The 19783-nt window shown below is 45.7% G+C and overlaps 1 protein-coding gene and 2 long non-coding RNA genes across 6 annotated transcripts in view; 1 reads left to right on the top strand and 2 right to left on the bottom strand.

The window, feature by feature from the left end:
- rbm10 (RNA binding motif protein 10) overlaps window positions 1–19783 on the top strand; it is an 80594-nt gene that overhangs the window by 37572 nt on the left and 23239 nt on the right. For 3 of the 4 annotated variants that reach the window (XM_055932797.1, XM_055932796.1, XM_055932799.1), the window contains 4 exons: window positions 3004–3180; window positions 7777–7970; window positions 16659–16756; window positions 18511–18598. In XM_055932797.1, coding sequence (XP_055788772.1) covers window positions 3004–3180; window positions 7777–7970; window positions 16659–16756; window positions 18511–18598 — 557 coding nt within the window. The remainder of the gene's footprint in view (window positions 1–3003; window positions 3181–7776; window positions 7971–16658; window positions 16757–18510; window positions 18599–19783) is intronic. The other variant, XM_055932798.1, reaches the window with a different exon arrangement.
- On the bottom strand, window positions 8424–9016 carry LOC129861402 (uncharacterized). Its single transcript, XR_008760590.1, has 3 exons — window positions 8975–9016; window positions 8678–8743; window positions 8424–8498 (listed from the first exon to the last, which is right to left on the bottom strand). It is a non-coding gene; the product is annotated as an uncharacterized LOC129861402 (long non-coding RNA).
- Window positions 12838–13824, bottom strand: LOC129861401 (uncharacterized). Its single transcript, XR_008760589.1, has 3 exons — window positions 13787–13824; window positions 13304–13402; window positions 12838–12879 (listed from the first exon to the last, which is right to left on the bottom strand). It is a non-coding gene; the product is annotated as an uncharacterized LOC129861401 (long non-coding RNA).

The raw sequence follows: 19783 nt of genomic DNA, 5'->3' as shown, positions 1-19783 counted from the left end.
TCATCTCTATAGAGCTGCTGTCTGAGTCATCATCTCATCTCTATAGAGCTGCTGTCTGAGTCATCGTCTCATCCCTAGAGAGCTGCTGTCTGAGTCATCATCTCATCTCTATAGAGCTGCTGTCTGAGTCATCATCTCATCTCTATAGAGCTGCTGTCTGAGTCATCGTCTCATCTCTATAGAGCTGCTGTCTGAGTCATCGTCTCATCTCTATAGAGCTGCTGTCTGAGTCGTCGTCTCATCTCTATAGAGCTGCTGTCTGAGTCATCATCTCATCTCTATAGAGCTGCTGTCTGAGTCATCGTCTCATCCCTAGAGAGCTGCTGTCTGAGTCATCATCTCATCTCTATAGAGCTGCTGTCTGAGTCATCATCTGCTCTCTATAGAGCTGCTGTCTGAGTCATCTCATCTCTATAGAGCTGCTGTCTGAGTCATCTCATCTCTATAGAGCTGCTGTCTGAGTCATCATCTCATCTCTATAGAGCTGCTGTCTGAGTCATCGTCTCATCTCTACAGAGCTGCTGTCTGAGTCATCATCTCATCTCTACAGAGCTGCTGTCTGAGTCATCGTATCATCTCTATAGAGCTGCTGTCTGAGTCATCTCATCTCTATAGAGCTGCTGTCTGAGTCATCATCTCATCTCTATAGAGCTGCTGTCTGAGTCATCGTCTCATCTCTACAGAGCTGCTGTCTGAGTCATCATCTCATCTCTATAGAGCTGCTGTCTGAGTCATCGTATCATCTCTATAGAGCTGCTGTCTGAGTCATCTCATCTCTATAGAGCTGCTGTCTGAGTCATCATCTCATCTCTATAGAGCTGCTGTCTGAGTCATCATCTCATCTCTATAGAGCTGCTGTCTGAGTCATCGTCTCATCTCTATAGAGCTGCTGTCTGAGTCATCGTCTCATCTCTATAGAGCTGCTGTCTGAGTCATCGTCTCATCTCTATAGAGCTGCTGTCTGAGTCATCGTCTCATCTCTATAGAGCTGCTGTCTGAGTCATCGTCTCATCTCTATAGAGCTGCTGTCTGAGTCGTCGTCTCATCTCTATAGAGCTGCTGTCTGAGTCATCGTCTCATCTCTATAGAGCTGCTGTCTGAGTCATCGTCTCATCTCTATAGAGCTGCTGTCTGAGTCATCGTCTCATCTCTATAGAGCTGCTGTCTGAGTCATCGTCTCATCTCTATAGAGCTGCTGTCTGAGTCATCGTCTCATCTCTATAGAGCTGCTGTCTGAGTCGTCGTCTCATCTCTATAGAGCTGCTGTCTGAGTCGTCGTCTCATCTCTATAGAGCTGCTGTCTGAGTCATCGTCTCATCTCTATAGAGCTGCTGTCTGAGTCGTCGTCTCATCTCTATAGAGCTGCTGTCTGAGTCATCGTCTCATCTCTATAGAGCTGCTGTCTGAGTCATCGTCTCATCTCTATAGAGCTGCTGTCTGAGTCATCGTCTCATCTCTATAGAGCTGCTGTCTGAGTCATCGTCTCATCTCTATAGAGCTGCTGTCTGAGTCATCATCTCATCTCTATAGAGCTGCTGTCTGAGTCATCGTCTCATCTCTATAGAGCTGCTGTCTGAGTCATCGTCTCATCTCTATAGAGCTGCTGTCTGACACAGACACTATTTTAGTAGTTCTTCAAAGTAATAAGGCATACGTATGACTGCTGAATACCAATTATCACTTAGAGTATGTAAACTACAACTCCCTATTACATCACACCATTCCGGCTGGATCTGATTTATCTCTAGAGAAACTACAACTCCCTACTACATCACACAGTTCAGTCTGGATCTGATTTATCTCTAGAGAAACTATAACTCTCTACTACATCACACCGTTCAGTCTGGGTCTGATTTATCTCTAGAGAAACTACAACTCCCTACTACATCACACAGTTCAGTCTGGATCTGATTTATCTCTAGAGAAACTACAACTCCCTACTACATCACACAGTTCAGTCTGGATCTGATTTATCTCTAGAGAAACTACAACTCCCTACTACATCACACAGTTCAGGCTGGATCTGATTTATCTCTAGAGAAACTACAACTCCCTACTACATCACACAGTTCAGTCTGGATCTGATTTATCTCTAGAGAAACTACAACTCCCTACTACATCACACAGTTCAGTCTGGATCTGATTTATCTCTAGAGAAACTACAACTTCTACATCACACAGTTCAGGCTGGATCTGATTTATCTCTAGAGAAACTACAACATCACACAGTTCAGTCTGGATCTGATGTATCTCTAGAGAAACTACAACTCCCTACTACATCACACAGTTCAGGCTGGATCTGATTTATCTCTAGAGAAACTACATCTCCCTACTACATCACACAGTTCAGGCTGGATGTGATTTATCTCTAGAGAAACTACAACTCCCTACTACATCATACCCCTGCACATCGATTTGGTACTGGTACCCCGTGTATATAACAAAGTTATAGAACCAAGTTATCGTTGCTCGATGTGTATTTATTCTTTGTGTTGTTATTATTATTATTGTTCTATTATGTTTATCTTGTTTTACGAAGCAGGTGACGAATTGAGCTAGATTTTTTTCCCCGCTTAAGGATCTCACTTGGTGAAAGGCCACTGAAGTGGAAAATGGATGACTGCCTTACCCATGTCTCTGTCACTAACAACTACAGTCTTGGCTAGTAACTTTACAATTCACTCAAAAGGCAAGGCATTCTGGGAAATATGCAAACAAGGCTTTACAGCGAAGCAGTGTGTTAATTTAACCCTGAAAATGTATATATTATAAATATATATTATATTATTTATATTTCTGCTGAACAGTGTGGACCCGTATAGACACTGGACCAGTGGGAAATGTAACGCTGTCTGCGTTGATTTGATTTGGAGAATTTGCTGTGTGGGCTTGATTTGATTGAGTGAAATTGAACCAATAGAATTGTTGGAAAATGACAACCCCCCCCCCCCCCCCCCAATGGGCTGCTCCCGGCAGATATCTCACTCTGTGTCTTACCTCCAGAGGCAGAGCTGAAACTGCCCCAGCTGAGGGAGTTACCCCTGGAGGGATATCAGAAGGATGGGGCCCAGGGCTTATTGCCCATCCCTGTCCTTTACCAGCCTGCTGCTGCCGCCACCTCTACTGCCCTCACCAATGCCGGGGCAACTAACACACAACCGCCTGAGGTGGCCAACGACAGTGAGTTTAACTCTCTCTATCTCACTCTCAATATATTTATTAAATCGATTCATTATCGTCATGGGAAACGGATGTTTACGAAGACAGTGAAATATATTTAAAATGGAGATGTCGTGTCACTGGTCTACACACGACACCCCATAATGTCAAAGTGGACGAAAGATCGGGGGAGGTTTTCCAATGCCTCGCAAAGAAGGCTACCTGTTGGTATATGGGTATAAATAAATAAAAAGAACAGACATTTGAATATCCCTTTGAGCACGCTGAAGTTATTAATTGCACTTTGAATGCTGTATCAATACACCCAGTCACTACAAAGCTTCCGATTGGCTCATTCACCCCCCTCCTCTCCCCTGTAACTATTCCCCAGGTCATTGCTGTAAAAGAGAATATGTTGTCAGTCAACTTACTTGGTAAAATAAGGGATAAATAAATACATTTAAAAAATATTACAAAGATGTAGGTGTCCTTCCTAACTCAGTTGCCGGAGAAGAAGGAAACCACTCAGGGATTTCATAATGAGACCAGTGGTGACTTTAAAACAGGTACAGAGTTTAACGGCAGTGTTAGGAGAAACCTTAGGATGGATTTGTATTTATTATGGATCCCCATTAGTTCCTGACAAGGCAGCAGCTACTCTTCCTGGGGTTTATTATGGATCCCCATTTATTCCTGCCAAGGCAGCAGCTACTCTTCCTGGGGTTTATTATGGATCCCCATTAGTTCCTGACAAGGCAGCAGCTACTCTTCCTGGGATTTATTATGGATCTGCATTAGTTCCTGCCAAGGCAGCAGCTACTCTTCCTGGGGTTTATTATGGATCCCCATTAGTTCCTGCCAAGGCAGCAGCTACTCTTCCTGGGGTTTATTATGGATCCCCATTAGTTCCTGCCAAGGCAGCAGCTACTCTTCCTGGGGTTTATTATGGATCCCCATTAGTTCCTGCCAAGGCAGCAGCTACGCTTCCGTGGGTTTATTATGGATCCCCATTTGTTCCTGACAAGGCAGCAGCTACTCTTCCTGGGGTTTATTATGGATCCCCATTAGTTCCTGCCAAGGCAGCAGCTGCTCTTCCTGGGGTTTATTATGGATCCCCTCTAGTTCTTGCCAAGCGTCACATCTGGAGAAAACCTGGCACCAGGGTAGTACACCACAGCAATAAATATATGCATATTTTGGCTGATGGCCACTTTTTCAACCAACAACTCACATTATGGGGACAGAGAAGCTAAGAGGGGACAGAGAAGCTAAGAGGGGACAGAGAAGCTAAGAGGGGACAGAGAAGCTAAGAGAGCAAGATGCCATAAGAGAACATCTTACATAAATAGCCACTCCCCCCCCCCCCCCCCCCTTTAAAAAAATTCTATCACATCTAAAAAATGTTGTAGTTCGCAATGGCAACGTCTTTATCCATAATCAAATGATTCAGCCAGGTCTCTGAGCTAACCAGAACGTCTGGGCCGGTATCATGCACCCAGACATCCAGATACAGCCAGGTCTCTGAGCTAACCAGAACGTCTGTCCCGGTATCATGCACCCAGACATCCAGATACAGCCAGGTCTCTGAGCTAACCAGAACGTCTGGGCCGGTGTCATGCACCAAGACATCCAGATAACCAGAACGTCTGGGCCGGTGTCATGCACCCAGACATCCAGATACAGCCAGGTCTCTGAGCTAACCAGAACGTCTGGGCCGGTATCATGCACCCAGACATCCAGATACAGCCAGGTCTCTGAAATAACCAGAACGTCTGGGCCGGTGTCATGCACCCAGACATCCAGATAACCAGAACGTCTGGGCCGGTGTCATGCACCAAGACATCCAGATAACCAGAATGTCTGGGCCGGTGTCATGCACCCAGACATCCAGATACAGCCAGGTCTCTGAAATAACGTACACGTAACAAGTCCTCTGTGAGATTTGAAAACAACAGGTGTATCCATGTCACAAGAGTCAACAGACCTGGATGAGCTAGTTGCAGAGCTAATACATCCATCAGTATGTCAATACATCTATCAATACATACGTCAATCAATACACCAATCAATACACCAATCAATACATCAATCAATACACCAATCAATACACCAATCAATACATCAATACATATGTCAATCAATACATCTAACAATACACCAATCAATACACCAATCAATACATCAACCAATACACCAATCACTACATCTATCAATACATACGTCAATCAATACATCTAACAATACACCAATCAATACATCAATCAATACACCAATCAATACATCAATCAATACATCAATACATACGTCAATCAATACATCTAACAATACACCAATCAATACATCAATCAATACATCAATCAATACATCCATACGTCAATCAATACATCTAACAATACATCTGTCAATATATCAATACATCAATACATACATCTAACAATACATCTGTCAATATATCAATACATCAATCAATAAATAAACTCAGCAAAAAAAGAAACGTCCACTCTGTCAACTGTGTTTATTTTCAGCAAACTTAACAGGTGTAAATATTTGTATGAACATAAGATTCAACAACTGAGACATAAACTGAAGAGGTTCCACAGACATGTGACTAACAGAAATGGAATAATGTGTCCCTGAACAAAGTGGGGGGGGGTCCAAATCAAAAGTAACAGTCAGTATCTGGTGTGGCCACCAGCTGCATTAAGTACTGCAGTGCATCTCCTCATGGACTGTACGAGATTTGCCAGTTCTTCCTGTGAGATGTTACCCCACTCTTCCACCAAGGCACCTGCAAGTTCCTGGATGTTTCTGGGGGGAATGGCCCTAGCCCTCACCCTCCGATCCAACAGGTCCCAGACGTGCTCAATGGGATTGCATTCCTGTCTTGCAGGAAATCAGGCACAGAACGAGCAGTATGGCTGGTGGCATTGTCATGCTGGAGGGTCATGTCAGGATGAGCCTGCAGGAAAGGTACTACATGAGGGAGGTGGATGTCTTCCCTGTAACGCACAGCGTTGAGATTGCCTGCAATGACAACAAGCTCAGTCCGATGATGCTGTGACACACCGCCCCAGACCATGACTTACCCTCCACTTCGATCCCGCTCCAGAGTACAGGCCTCGGTGTAACGCTCATTCCTTCCACGATAAACGCAAATCCGACCATCACCCCTGGTGAGACAAAACCGCGACCCATCAGTGAAGAGCAATTTTTTCCAGTCCTGTCTGGTCCAGCGACGGTGGGTTTGTGCCCATAGGCAACGTTGTTGCCGGTGATGTCTGGGGAGGACCTGCCTTACAACAGGCCTACAAGCCCTCAGTCCAGCCTCTCTCAGCCTATTGCGGACAGTCTGAGCACTGATGGAGGGATTGTGCGTTTCTGGTGTAACTCAGGCAGTTGTTGTTGCCATCCTGTACCTGTCCCACAGGTGTGATGTTCAGATGTACCGATCCTCTGCAGGTGTTGTTACATGTGGTCTGCCACTGTGAGGACGATCAGCTGTCCGTCCTGTCTCCCTGTAGCGCTGTCCTCACAGTACGGACATCTGCAGTCCTCATGCCTCCTTGCAGCATGCCTAAGGCCCGTTCACGCAGATGAGCAGGAACCCTGGACATCTTTCTTTTGGTGTTTTTCAGAGTCAGTAGAAAGGCCTCTTTAGTGTTCTAAGTTTTCATAACTGTGACCTTAATTGCCTACCGTCTGTAAGCTGTTAGTGTCTTAACGACCGTTCCACAGGTGTATGTTCATTAATTGTTTATGGTTCATTGAACAAGCATGGGAAACAGTGTTTAAACCCTTTACAATGAAGATCTGTGAAGTTAATAGGATTTTTATGAATTATCTTTGAAAGACAGGGTCCTGAAAAATGGACGTTTCTTTTTTTGCTGAGTTTACATCAATCGATAAATCCATCAATCCATCAATGCATATATCAATCAATTAATCTATCAATACACCAATCAAAACATACATCAATCAATACATACATCAATACGTCAATAAATGAATGAATCAATCAGTACATCAATCAATACATAAATACATCTATCAATACATAAATACATCAATCAATACATACATCAATACGTCAATAAATGCATCAATCAATCAATACATCAATCAATACATAAATACATCAATCAATACATACATCAATACATCAATATATCAATCTACATACATCAATACGTCAATAAATGCATCAATCAATCAATACATCAATCAATACATAAATACATCTATCAATACATAAATACATCAATCAATACATACATCAATACGTCAATAAATGCATCAATCAATCAATACATCTATCAATACATAAATACATCAATACATACATCAATTCATCAATCTGTCCCACCTCCAGCTCTGATCCTGAGGTCCCCATACCTCCCTGGAGTCCATCCTGTCTACTCTGGCTCCTTCTAATGTTCTCTCCAGCTCTGATCCTGAGGTCCCCATACCTCCCTGGAGTCCATCCTGTCTACTCTGGCTCCTTCTAATGTTCTCTCTCTTCTCTCCAGCTCTGATCCTGAGGAACCTGGGTCCCCATACCTCCCTGGAGTCCATCCTGTCTACTCTGGCTCCTTCTAATGTTCTCTCTCTTCTCTCCAGCTCTGATCCTGAGGAACCTGGGTCCCCATACCTCCCTGGAGTCCATTCTGTCTACTCTGGCTCCCTTCGCTACTCTGTCCCCTTCTAATGTTCGACTGATCAAAGACAAACAGACACAACTCAACCGGGGATTCGCTTTCCTGCAGCTGTCTACTATAGTGGTGAGGAGATACCTTCAGCTGTCTACTATAGTGGTGAGGAGATACCTACAGCTGTCTACTATAGTGGTGAGGAGATACCTACAGCTGTCTACTGTCTACTATAGTGGTGAGGAGATACCTACAGCTGTCTACTGTAGTGGTAAGGAGATAACTACAGCTGTCTACTGTAGTGGTGAGGAGATACCTACAGCTGTCTACTATAGTGGTGAGGAGATACCTACAGCTGTCTACTGTAGTGGTGAGGAGATACCTACAGCTGTCTACTATAGTGGTGAGGAGATACCTACAGCTGTCTACTATAGTGGTGAGGAGATACCTACAGCTGTCTACTGTAGTGGTAAGGAGATACCTACAGCTGTCTACTGTCTACTATAGTGGTGAGGAGATACCTACAGCTGTCTACTGTCTACTGTAGTGGTAAGGAGATAACTACAGCTGTCTACTGTAGTGGTGAGGAGATACCTTCAGCTGTCCACTATAGTGGTGAGGAGATACCTACAGCTGTCTACTGTAGTGGTGAGGAGATACCTACAGCTGTCTACTGTAGTGGTGAGGAGATACCTACAGCTGTCTACTATAGTGGTGAGGAGATACCTACAGCTGTCTACTGTAGTGGTAAGGAGATACCTACAGCTGTCTACTGTCTACTATAGTGGTGAGGAGATACCTACAGCTGTCTACTGTAATGGTGAGGAGATACCTACAGCTGTCTACTGTCTACTGTAGTGGTGAGGAGATACCTACAGCTGTCTACTGTAGTGGTGAGGAGATACCTACAGCTGTCTACTATAGTGGTGAGGAGATACCTACAGCTGTCTACTGTAGTGGTGAGGAGATACCTACAGCTGTCTACTGTAGTGGTGAGGAGATACCTACAGCTGTCTACTGTAGTGGTGAGGAGATACCTACAGCTGTCTACTGTAGTGGTGAGGAGATACCTACAGCTGTCTACTGTAGTGGTGAGGAGATACCTATAGCTGTCTACTATAGTGGTGAGGAGATACCTACAGCTGTCTACTATAGTGGTGAGGAGATACCTACAGCTGTCTACTATAGTGGTGAGGAGATACCTACAGCTGTCTACTGTCTACTATAGTGGTGAGGAGATACCTACAGCTGTCTACTGTAGTGGTGAGGAGATACCTACAGCTGTCTACTGTAGTGGTGAGGAGATACCTACAGCTGTCTACTGTCTACTATAGTGGTGAGGAGATACCTACAGCTGTCTACTGTAGTGGTAAGGAGATACCTACAGCTGTCTACTGTAGTGGTGAGGAGATAACTACAGCTGTCTACTATAGTGGTGAGGAGATACCTACAGCTGTCTACTGTAGTGGTGAGGAGATAACTACAGCTGTCTACTATAGTGGTGAGGAGATACCTACAGCTGTCTACTGTAGTGGTGAGGAGATACCTACAGCTGTCTACTGTAGTGGTGAGGAGATACCTACAGCTGTCTACTGTCTACTGTAGTGGTGAGGAGATACCTATAGCTGTCTACTGTAGTGGTGAGGAGATACCTACAGCTGTCTACTATAGTGGTGAGGAGATACCTACAGCTGTCTACTGTCTACTATAGTGGTGAGGAGATACCTACAGCTGTCTACTGTAGTGGTGAGGAGATACCTACAGCTGTCTACTGTAGTGGTGAGGAGATACCTACAGCTGTCTACTGTCTACTATAGTGGTGAGGAGATACCTACAGCTGTCTACTGTAGTGGTAAGGAGATACCTACAGCTGTCTACTGTAGTGGTGAGGAGATAACTACAGCTGTCTACTATAGTGGTGAGGAGATACCTACAGCTGTCTACTGTAGTGGTGAGGAGATAACTACAGCTGTCTACTATAGTGGTGAGGAGATACCTACAGCTGTCTACTGTAGTGGTGAGGAGATACCTACAGCTGTCTACTGTAGTGGTGAGGAGATACCTACAGCTGTCTACTGTCTACTGTAGTGGTGAGGAGATACCTATAGCTGTCTACTGTAGTGGTGAGGAGATACCTACAGCTGTCTACTATAGTGGTGAGGAGATACCTACAGCTGTCTACTATAATGGTGAGGAGATACCTACAGCTGTCTACTGTAGTGGTGAGGAGATACCTACAGCTGTCTACTATAGTGGTGAGGAGATACCTACAGCTGTCTACTATAGTGGTGAGGAGATACCTACAGCTGTCTACCGTAGTGGTGAGGAGATACCTACAGCTGTCTAATGTAGTGGTGAGGAGTTACCTACAGCTGTCTACTGTAGTGGTGAGGAGATACCTACAGCTGTCTACTATAGTGGTGAGGAGATACCTACAGCTGTCTACTGTAGTGGTGAGGAGATACCTACAGCTGTCTACTGTAGTGGTGAGGAGATACCTACAGCTGTCTACTGTAGTGGTGAGGAGATACCTACAGCTGTCTACTGTAGTGGTGAGGAGATACCTACAGCTGTCTACTGTAGTGGTGAGGAGATACCTACAGCTGTCTACTGTAGTGGTGAGGAGATACCTACAGCTGTCTACTATAGTGGTGAGGAGATACCTACAGCTGTCTACTGTAGTGGTGAGGAGATACCTACAGCTGTCTAATATAGTGGTGAGGAGATACCTACAGCTGTCTACTATAGTGGTGAGGAGATACCTACAGCTGTCTACTATAGTGGTGAGGAGATACCTACAGCTGTCTACTATAGTGGTGAGGAGATACCTACAGCTGTCTACTATAGTGGTGAGGAGATACCTACATCTGTCTACTATAGTGGTGAGGAGATACCTACAGCTGTCTAATATAGTGGTGAGGAGATACCTACAGCTGTCTACTATAGTGGTGAGGAGATACCTACAGCTGTCTACTGTAGTGGTGAGGAGATACCTACAGCTGTCTACTATAGTGGTGAGGAGATACCTACAGCTGTCTACTATAGTGGTGAGGAGATACCTACATCTGTCTACTATAGTGGTGAGGAGATACCTACAGCTGTCTAATATAGTGGTGAGGAGATACCTACAGCTGTCTACTATAGTGGTGAGGAGATACCTACAGCTGTCTACTATAGTGGTGAGGAGATACCTACAGCTGTCTACTATATTGGTGAGGAGATACCTACAGCTGCCTACTGTAGTGGTGAGGAGATACCTACATCTGTCTAATATAGTGGTGAGGAGATACCTACAGCTGTCTACTGTAGTGGTGAGGAGATACCTACAGCTGTCTACTATAGTGGTGAGGAGATACCTACAGCTGTCTACTGTCTACTATAGTGGTGAGGAGATACCTACAGCTGTCTACTGTAGTGGTGAGGAGATACCTACAGCTGTCTAATATAGTGGTGAGGAGTTACCTACAGCTGTCTACTATAGTGGTGAGGAGATACCTACAGCTGTCTACTGTAGTGGTGAGGAGATACCTACAGCTGTCTACTATAGTGGTGAGGAGATACCTACAGCTGTCTACTATAGTGGTGAGGGGATACCTACAGCTGTCTACTGTCTACTATAGTGGTGAGGAGATACCTACAGCTGTCTACTGTCTACTATAGTGGTGAGGAGATACCTACAGCTGTCTACTGTCTACTATAGTGGTGAGGAGATACCTACAGCTGTCTACTGTAGTGGTGAGGAGATACCTACAGCTGTCTAATATAGTGGTGAGGAGTTACCTACAGCTGTCTACTATAGTGGTGAGGAGATACCTACAGCTGTCTACTGTAGTGGTGAGGAGATACCTACAGCTGTCTAATATAGTGGTGAGGAGATACCTACAGCTGTCTACTGTAGTGGTGAGGAGATACCTACAGCTGTCTAATATAGTGGTGAGGAGATACCTACAGCTGTCTACTATAGTGGTGAGGAGATACCTACAGCTGTCTACTGTAGTGGTGAGGAGATACCTACATCTGTCTAATATAGTGGTGAGGAGATACCTACCGCTGTCTACTATAGTGGTGAGGAGATACCTACAGCTGTCTACTGTAGTGGTGAGGAGATACCTACAGCTGTCTAATATAGTGGTGAGGAGATACCTACAGCTGTCTACTATAGTGGTGAGGAGATACCTACAGCTCTCTACTGTAGTGGTGAGGAGATACCTACAGCTGTCTACTGTAGTGGTGAGGAGATACCTACAGCTGTCTACTGTAGTGGTGAGGAGATACCTACAGCTGTCTACTGTCTACTATAGTGGTGAGGAGATACCTACAGCTGTCTACTGTAGTGGTGAGGAGATACCTACAGCTGCCTACTGTAGTGGTGAGGAGATACCTACAGCTGTCTACTGTAGTGGTGAGGAGATACCTACAGCTGTCTACTATAGTGGTGAGGAGATACCTACAGCTGTCTACTATAGTGGTGAGGAGATACCTACAGCTGTCTACTATAGTGGTGAGGAGATACCTACAGCTGTCTACTGTAGTGGTGAGGAGATACCTACAGCTGTCTACTATAGTGGTGAGGAGATACCTACAGCTGTCTACTATAGTGGTGAGGAGATACCTACAGCTGTCTACTATAGTGGTGAGGAGATACCTACAGCTGTCTACTATAGTGGTGAGGAGATACCTACAGCTGTCTACTATAGTGGTGAGGAGATACCTACAGCTGTCTACTGTAGTGGTGAGGAGATACCTACAGCTGTCTACTGTAGTGGTGAGGAGATACCTACAGCTGTCTACTGTAGTGGTGAGGAGATACCTACAGCTGTCTACTGTAGTGGTGAGGAGATACCTACAGTTGTCTACTGTAGTGGTGAGGAGATACCTACAGTTGTCTACTGTAGTGGTGAGGAGATACCTACAGTTGTCTACTGTAGTGGTGAGGAGATACCTACAGTTGTCTACTGTAGTGGTGAGGAGATACCTACAGCTGTCTACTATAGTGGTGAGGAGATACATACAGCTGTCTACTATAGTGGTGAGGAGATACCTACAGCTGTCTACTGTAGTGGTGAGGAGATACCTACAGCTGTCTACTATAATGGTGAGGAGATACCTACAGCTGTCTACTATAGTGGTGAGGAGATACCTACAGCTGTCTACTATAGTGGTGAGGAGATACCTACAGCTGTCTACTATAGTGGTGAGGAGATACCTACAGCTGTCTACTGTCTACTATAGTGGTGAGGAGAGACCTACAGCTGTCTACTGTCTACTATAGTGGTGAGGAGATACCTACAGCTGTCTACTATAGTGGTGAGGAGATACCTACAGCTGTCTACTGTCTACTATAGTGGTGAGGAGATACCTACAGCTGTCTACTATAGTGGTGAGGAGATACCTACAGCTGTCTACTGTCTACTATAGTGGTGAGGAGAGACCTACAGCTGTCTACTATAGTGGTGAGGAGATACTTACAGCTGTCTACTATAGTGGTGAGGAGATACCTACAGCTGTCTACTATAGTGGTGAGGAGATACCTACAGCTGTCTACTGTAGTGGTGAGGAGATACCTACAGCTGTCTACTATAGTGGTGAGGAGATACCTACAGCTGTCTACTATAGTGGTGAGGAGATACCTACAGCTGTCTACTATAGTGGTGAGGAGATACCTACAGCTGTCTACTGTCTACTATAGTGGTGAGGAGAGACCTACAGCTGTCTACTGTCTACTATAGTGGTGAGGAGATACCTACAGCTGTCTACTATAGTGGTGATGAGATACCTACAGCTGTCTACTGTCTACTATAGTGGTGAGGAGATACCTACAGCTGTCTACTATAGTGGTGAGGAGATACCTACAGCTGTCTACTATAGTGGTGAGGAGAGACCTACAGCTGTCTACTATAGTGGTGAGGAGATACTTACAGCTGTCTACTATAGTGGTGAGGAGATACCTACAGCTGTCTACTATAGTGGTGAGGAGATACCTACAGCTGTCTACTGTAGTGGTGAGGAGATACCTACAGCTGTCTACTATAGTGGTGAGGAGATACCTACAGCTGTCTACTATAGTGGTGAGGAGATACCTACAGCTGTCTACTATAGTGGTGAGGAGATACCTACAGCTGTCTACTGTCTACTATAGTGGTGAGGAGAGACCTACAGCTGTCTACTGTCTACTATAGTGGTGAGGAGATACCTACAGCTGTCTACTATAGTGGTGAGGAGATACCTACAGCTGTCTACTGTCTACTATAGTGGTGAGGAGATACCTACAGCTGTCTACTATAGTGGTGAGGAGATACCTACAGCTGTCTACTGTCTACTATAGTGGTGAGGAGAGACCTACAGCTGTCTACTATAGTGGTGAGGAGATACTTACAGCTGTCTACTATAGTGGTGAGGAGATACCTACAGCTGTCTACTATAGTGGTGAGGAGATACCTACAGCTGTCTACTGTAGTGGTGAGGAGATACCTACAGCTGTCTACTATAGTGGTGAGGAGATACCTACAGCTGTCTACTATAGTGGTGAGGAGATACCTACAGCTGTCTACTATAGTGGTGAGGAGATACCTACAGCTGTCTACTGTCTACTATAGTGGTGAGGAGAGACCTACAGCTGTCTACTGTCTACTATAGTGGTGAGGAGATACCTACAGCTGTCTACTATAGTGGTGAGGAGATACCTACAGCTGTCTACTGTCTACTATAGTGGTGAGGAGATACCTACAGCTGTCTACTATAGTGGTGAGGAGATACCTACAGCTGTCTACTGTCTACTATAGTGGTGAGGAGAGACCTACAGCTGTCTACTGTCTACTATAGTGGTGAGGAGATACCTACAGCTGTCTACTATAGTGGTGAGGAGATACCTACAGCTGTCTACTATAGTGGTGAGGAGATACCTACAGCTGTCTACTGTCTACTATAGTGGTGAGGAGAGACCTACAGCTGTCTACTATAGTGGTGAGGAGATACTTACAGCTGTCTACTATAGTGGTGAGGAGATACCTACAGCTGTCTACTGTAGTGGTGAGGAGATACCTACAGCTGTCTACTGTAGTGGTGAGGAGATACCTACAGCTGTCTACTATAGTGGTGAGGAGATACCTACAGCTGTCTACTATAGTGGTGAGGAGATACCTACAGCTGTCTACTGTCTACTATAGTGGTGAGGAGAGACCTACAGCTGTCTACTGTCTACTATAGTGGTGAGGAGATACCTACAGCTGTCTACTATAGTGGTGAGGAGATACCTACAGCTGTCTACTGTCTACTATAGTGGTGAGGAGATACCTACAGCTGTCTACTATAGTGGTGAGGAGATACCTACAGCTGTCTACTGTCTACTATAGTGGTGAGGAGAGACCTACAGCTGTCTACTATAGTGGTGAGGAGATACTTACAGCTGTCTACTATAGTGGTGAGGAGATACCTACAGCTGTCTACTATAGTGGTGAGGAGATACCTACAGCTGTCTACTGTAGTGGTGAGGAGATACCTACAGCTGTCTACTATAGTGGTGAGGAGATACCTACAGCTGTCTACTATAGTGGTGAGGAGATACCTACAGCTGTCTACTATAGTGGTGAGGAGATACCTACAGCTGTCTACTGTCTACTATAGTGGTGAGGAGAGACCTACAGCTGTCTACTGTCTACTATAGTGGTGAGGAGATACCTACAGCTGTCTACTATAGTGGTGAGGAGATACCTACAGCTGTCTACTGTCTACTATAGTGGTGAGGAGATACCTACAGCTGTCTACTATAGTGGTGAGGAGATACCTACAGCTGTCGACTGTCTACTATAGTGGTGAGGAGAGACCTACAGCTGTCTACTATAGTGGTGAGGAGATACTTACAGCTGTCTACTATAGTGGTGAGGAGATACCTACAGCTGTCTACTGTAGTGGTGAGGAGATACCTACAGCTGTCTGTCTACTATAGTGGTGAGGAGATACCTACAGCTGTCTACTGTAGTGGTGAGGAGATACCTACAGCTGTCTACTGTCTACTATAGTGGTGAGGAGATACTTACAGCTGTCTACTATAGTGGTGAGGAGATACCTACAGCTGTCTACTGTAGTGGTGAGGAGATACCTACAGCTGTCTACTGTCTACCTTAGTGGTGAGGAGATACCTACAGCTGTCTACTGTCTACTATAGTGGTGAGGAGATACCTACAGCTGTCTACTGTAGTGGTGAGGAGATACCTACAGCTGTCTACTGTCTACTATAGTGGTGAGGAGATACTTACAGCTGTCTACTATAGTGGTGAGGAGATACCTACAGCTGTCTACTGTAGTGGTGAGGAGATACCTACAGCTGTCTACTGTCTACCTTAGTGGTGAGGAGATACCTACAGCTGTCTACTATAGTGGTGAGGAGATACCTACAGCTGTCTACTGTAGTGGTGAGGAGATACCTACAGCTGTCTACTGTAGTGGTAAGGAGATACCTACAGCTGTCTACTATAGTGGTGAGGAGATACCTACAGCTGTCTACTATAGTGGTGAGGAGATACCTACAGCTGTCGACTGTCTACTATAGTGGTGAGGAGATACTTACAGCTGTCTACTATAGTGGTGAGGAGATACTTACAGCTGTCTACTATAGTGGTGAGGAGATACCTACAGCTGTCTACTATAGTGGTGAGGAGATACCTACAGCTGTCTACTATAGTGGTGAGGAGATACCTACAGCTGTCTACTGTCTACTATAGTGGTGAGGAGATACCTACAGCTGTCTACTATAGTGGTGAGGAGATACCTACAGCTGTCTACTATAGTGGTGAGGAGATACCTACAGCTGTTTCACACTGTGTTTGTGTGTCTGCGTCCGTCTGTGTGTTGCAGGAAGCATCTCAGCTGCTCCAGATCCTCCAGGCCTTACAGCCAAGTCTCTCTATAAACGGGAAGGCCATCTCTGTCGAGTTCGCAAAGGGATCCAAACGGTACACACAGAGACACAGAGACACAGAGACACACAGAGAGACACACAGAGACACAGAGACACACACAGAGACACACACAGAGACACACACAGAGACACACACAGAGACACACACAGAGACACACACACAGAGACACACAGAGAGACACACACAGAGACACACACACAGAGACACACAGAGAGACACACACAGAGACACACACACAGAGACACACAGAGAGACACACACAGAGACACACACACAGAGACACACAGAGAGACACACACAGAGACACACACACAGAGACACACACAGAGACACACACAGAGACACACACAGAGACACACACACAGAGACACACAGAGAGACACACAGAGAGACACACAGAGAGACACACACAGAGACACACACAGACACACAGAGACACACAGAGACACACACAGAGACACACACAGAGACACAGAGACACAGAGACACACACACAGAGACACACAGAGAGACACACAGAGAGACACACAGAGAGACACACACAGAGACACACACAGACACACAGAGACACACACAGAGACACACACAGAGACACACAGAGAGACACACACAGAGACACACACAGACACACAGAGACACACAGAGAGACACACAGAGAGACACACAGAGACACACAGAGAGACACACAGAGACACACAGAGACACACACACAGAGACACACAGAGAGAGACACAGAGACACACACACAGAGACACACAGAGACACACACAGAGACACACAGAGAGACACACAGAGAGACACACAGAGAGACACACAGAGAGACACAGAGAGACAGAGACACACAGAGAGACAGACAGAGACACAGAGACACACAGAGAGACAGAGACACACAGAGAGACAGAGACACACAGAGACACAGAGACACACAGAGAGACAGAGACACACAGAGAGACACACAGAGAGACACACACAGAGACACACACACAGACAGACACACAGAGACACACAGAGACACACAGACACACAGAGACACACAGACACACAGAGACACACACACACACACACAGAGACACACAGAGACACACAGAGACACACACAGAGACACACAGACACACACACACAGAGACACCACTGCCATTGTGAAGACATATTTAGGGCCTGTTTCCCCAGTTGAAGCCTCAGTTCTCCATTGAGTTTGTAGTCCAGGACTATGTTTAATCCATCTCTGTCGGGAAACCAGCCCATATTGTTACGGTTTTTAAGAAGGAATGTGCTTCAGTTTTTATGAGTTATGTTTCTCCCTCTATCTTCCCTCCCTCCCTCCCCCCCCCCCCCCCCCCTCCCCCCCCCCCCCCCTCCCTCCCCCCCCCCCCCCCCCTCCCTCCCCCCCCCCCCCCTCCCTCCCCCCCCCCCCCCCCTCCCTCCCCCTCCCTCCCTCCCTCCCCCTCCCTCCCTCCCCCCCTCCCCCCCTTCCCTCCCTCCATCTTTTCTCTCTCCCTCTCCCTCCCCCCCTTTCCCTCTCCCTCTCCCTCTCCCTCCTCTCCCTCTCCCTCCTCCCTTTCTCTCCCTCCCTCTCCCTCTCCCTCCTCCCTCTCTCTCCCTCCCTCTCCCTCTCCCTCTCCCTCCTCCCTCTCTCTCCCCCTCCCCCCCTCTCCCTCCTCCCTCTCTCTCCCCCTCCCCCCCTCTCCCTCTCCCTCCTCCCTCTCTCTCCCCCCCTCTCCCTCTCCCTCCTCCCTCTCCCTCCCCTCCCCCCTCTCCCTCTCCCTCCTCCCTCTCTCTCTCCTCAGTGATGTGTTTCTGACTGATGGTAGTAGAGTGAGTGCTGCGACAGCTGCCAGTACAGCCATCGCTGCTGCACAGTGGTCCGTTACCCAGGTAACCATTCTAATAATATATGTATATAATATAGAACCAGTACAGCCATCGCTGCTGCACAGTGGTCTGTTACCCAGGTAACCATTCTAATAATATATGTATATAATATAGAACCAGTACAGCCATCGCTGCAGCACAGTGGTCTGTTACCCAGGTAACCATTCTAATAATATATGTATATAATATAGAACCAGTACAGCCATCGCTGCTGCACAGTGGTCTGTTACCCAGGTAACCATTCTAATAATATATGTATATAATATAGAACCAGTACAGCCATCGCTGCAGCACAGTGGTCCGTTACCCAGGTAACCATTCTAATAATATATGTATATAATATAGAACCAGTACAGCCATCGCTGCAGCACAGTGGTCCGTTACCCAGGTAACCATTCTAATAATATATGTATATAATATAGAACCAGTACAGCCATCGCTGCAGCACAGTGGTCCGTTACCCAGGTAACCATTCTAATAATATATGTATATAATATAGAACCAGTACAGCCATCGCTGCTGCACAGTGGTCCGTTACCCAGGTAACCATTCTAATAATATATGTATATAATATAGAACCAGTACAGCCATCGCTGCAGCACAGTGGTCCGTTACCCAGGTAACCATTCTAATAATATATGTATATAATATAGAACCAGTACAGCCATCGCTGCAGCACAGTGGTCCGTTACCCAGGTAACCATTCTAATAATATATGTATATAATATAGAACCAGTACAGCCATCGCTGCAGCACAGTGGTCCGTTACCCAGGTAACCATTCTAATAATATATGTATATAATATAGAACCAGTACAGCCATCGCTGCAGCACAGTGGTCTGTTACCCAGGTAACCATTCTAATAATATATGTATATAATATAGAACCAGTACAGCCATCGCTGCAGCACAGTGGTCCGTTACCCAGGTAACCATTCTAATAATATATGTATATAATATAGAACCAGTACAGCCATCGCTGCAGCACAGTGGTCTGTTACCCAGGTAACCATTCTAATAATATATGTATATAATATAGAACCAGTACAGCCATCGCTGCTGCACAGTGGTCTGTTACCCAGGTAACCATTCTAATAATATATGTATATAATATAGAACCAGTACAGCCATCGCTGCTGCACAGTGGTCTGTTACCCAGGTAACCATTCTAATAATATATGTATATAAT

This window comes from Salvelinus fontinalis, chromosome 8, assembly GCF_029448725.1.
Source record: "Salvelinus fontinalis isolate EN_2023a chromosome 8, ASM2944872v1, whole genome shotgun sequence".
NCBI lineage: Eukaryota > Metazoa > Chordata > Actinopteri > Salmoniformes > Salmonidae > Salvelinus > Salvelinus fontinalis.
The sequence above is the reverse complement of the archived record's forward strand: the minus strand, read 5'-3'. Positions and strand labels throughout refer to the sequence as shown.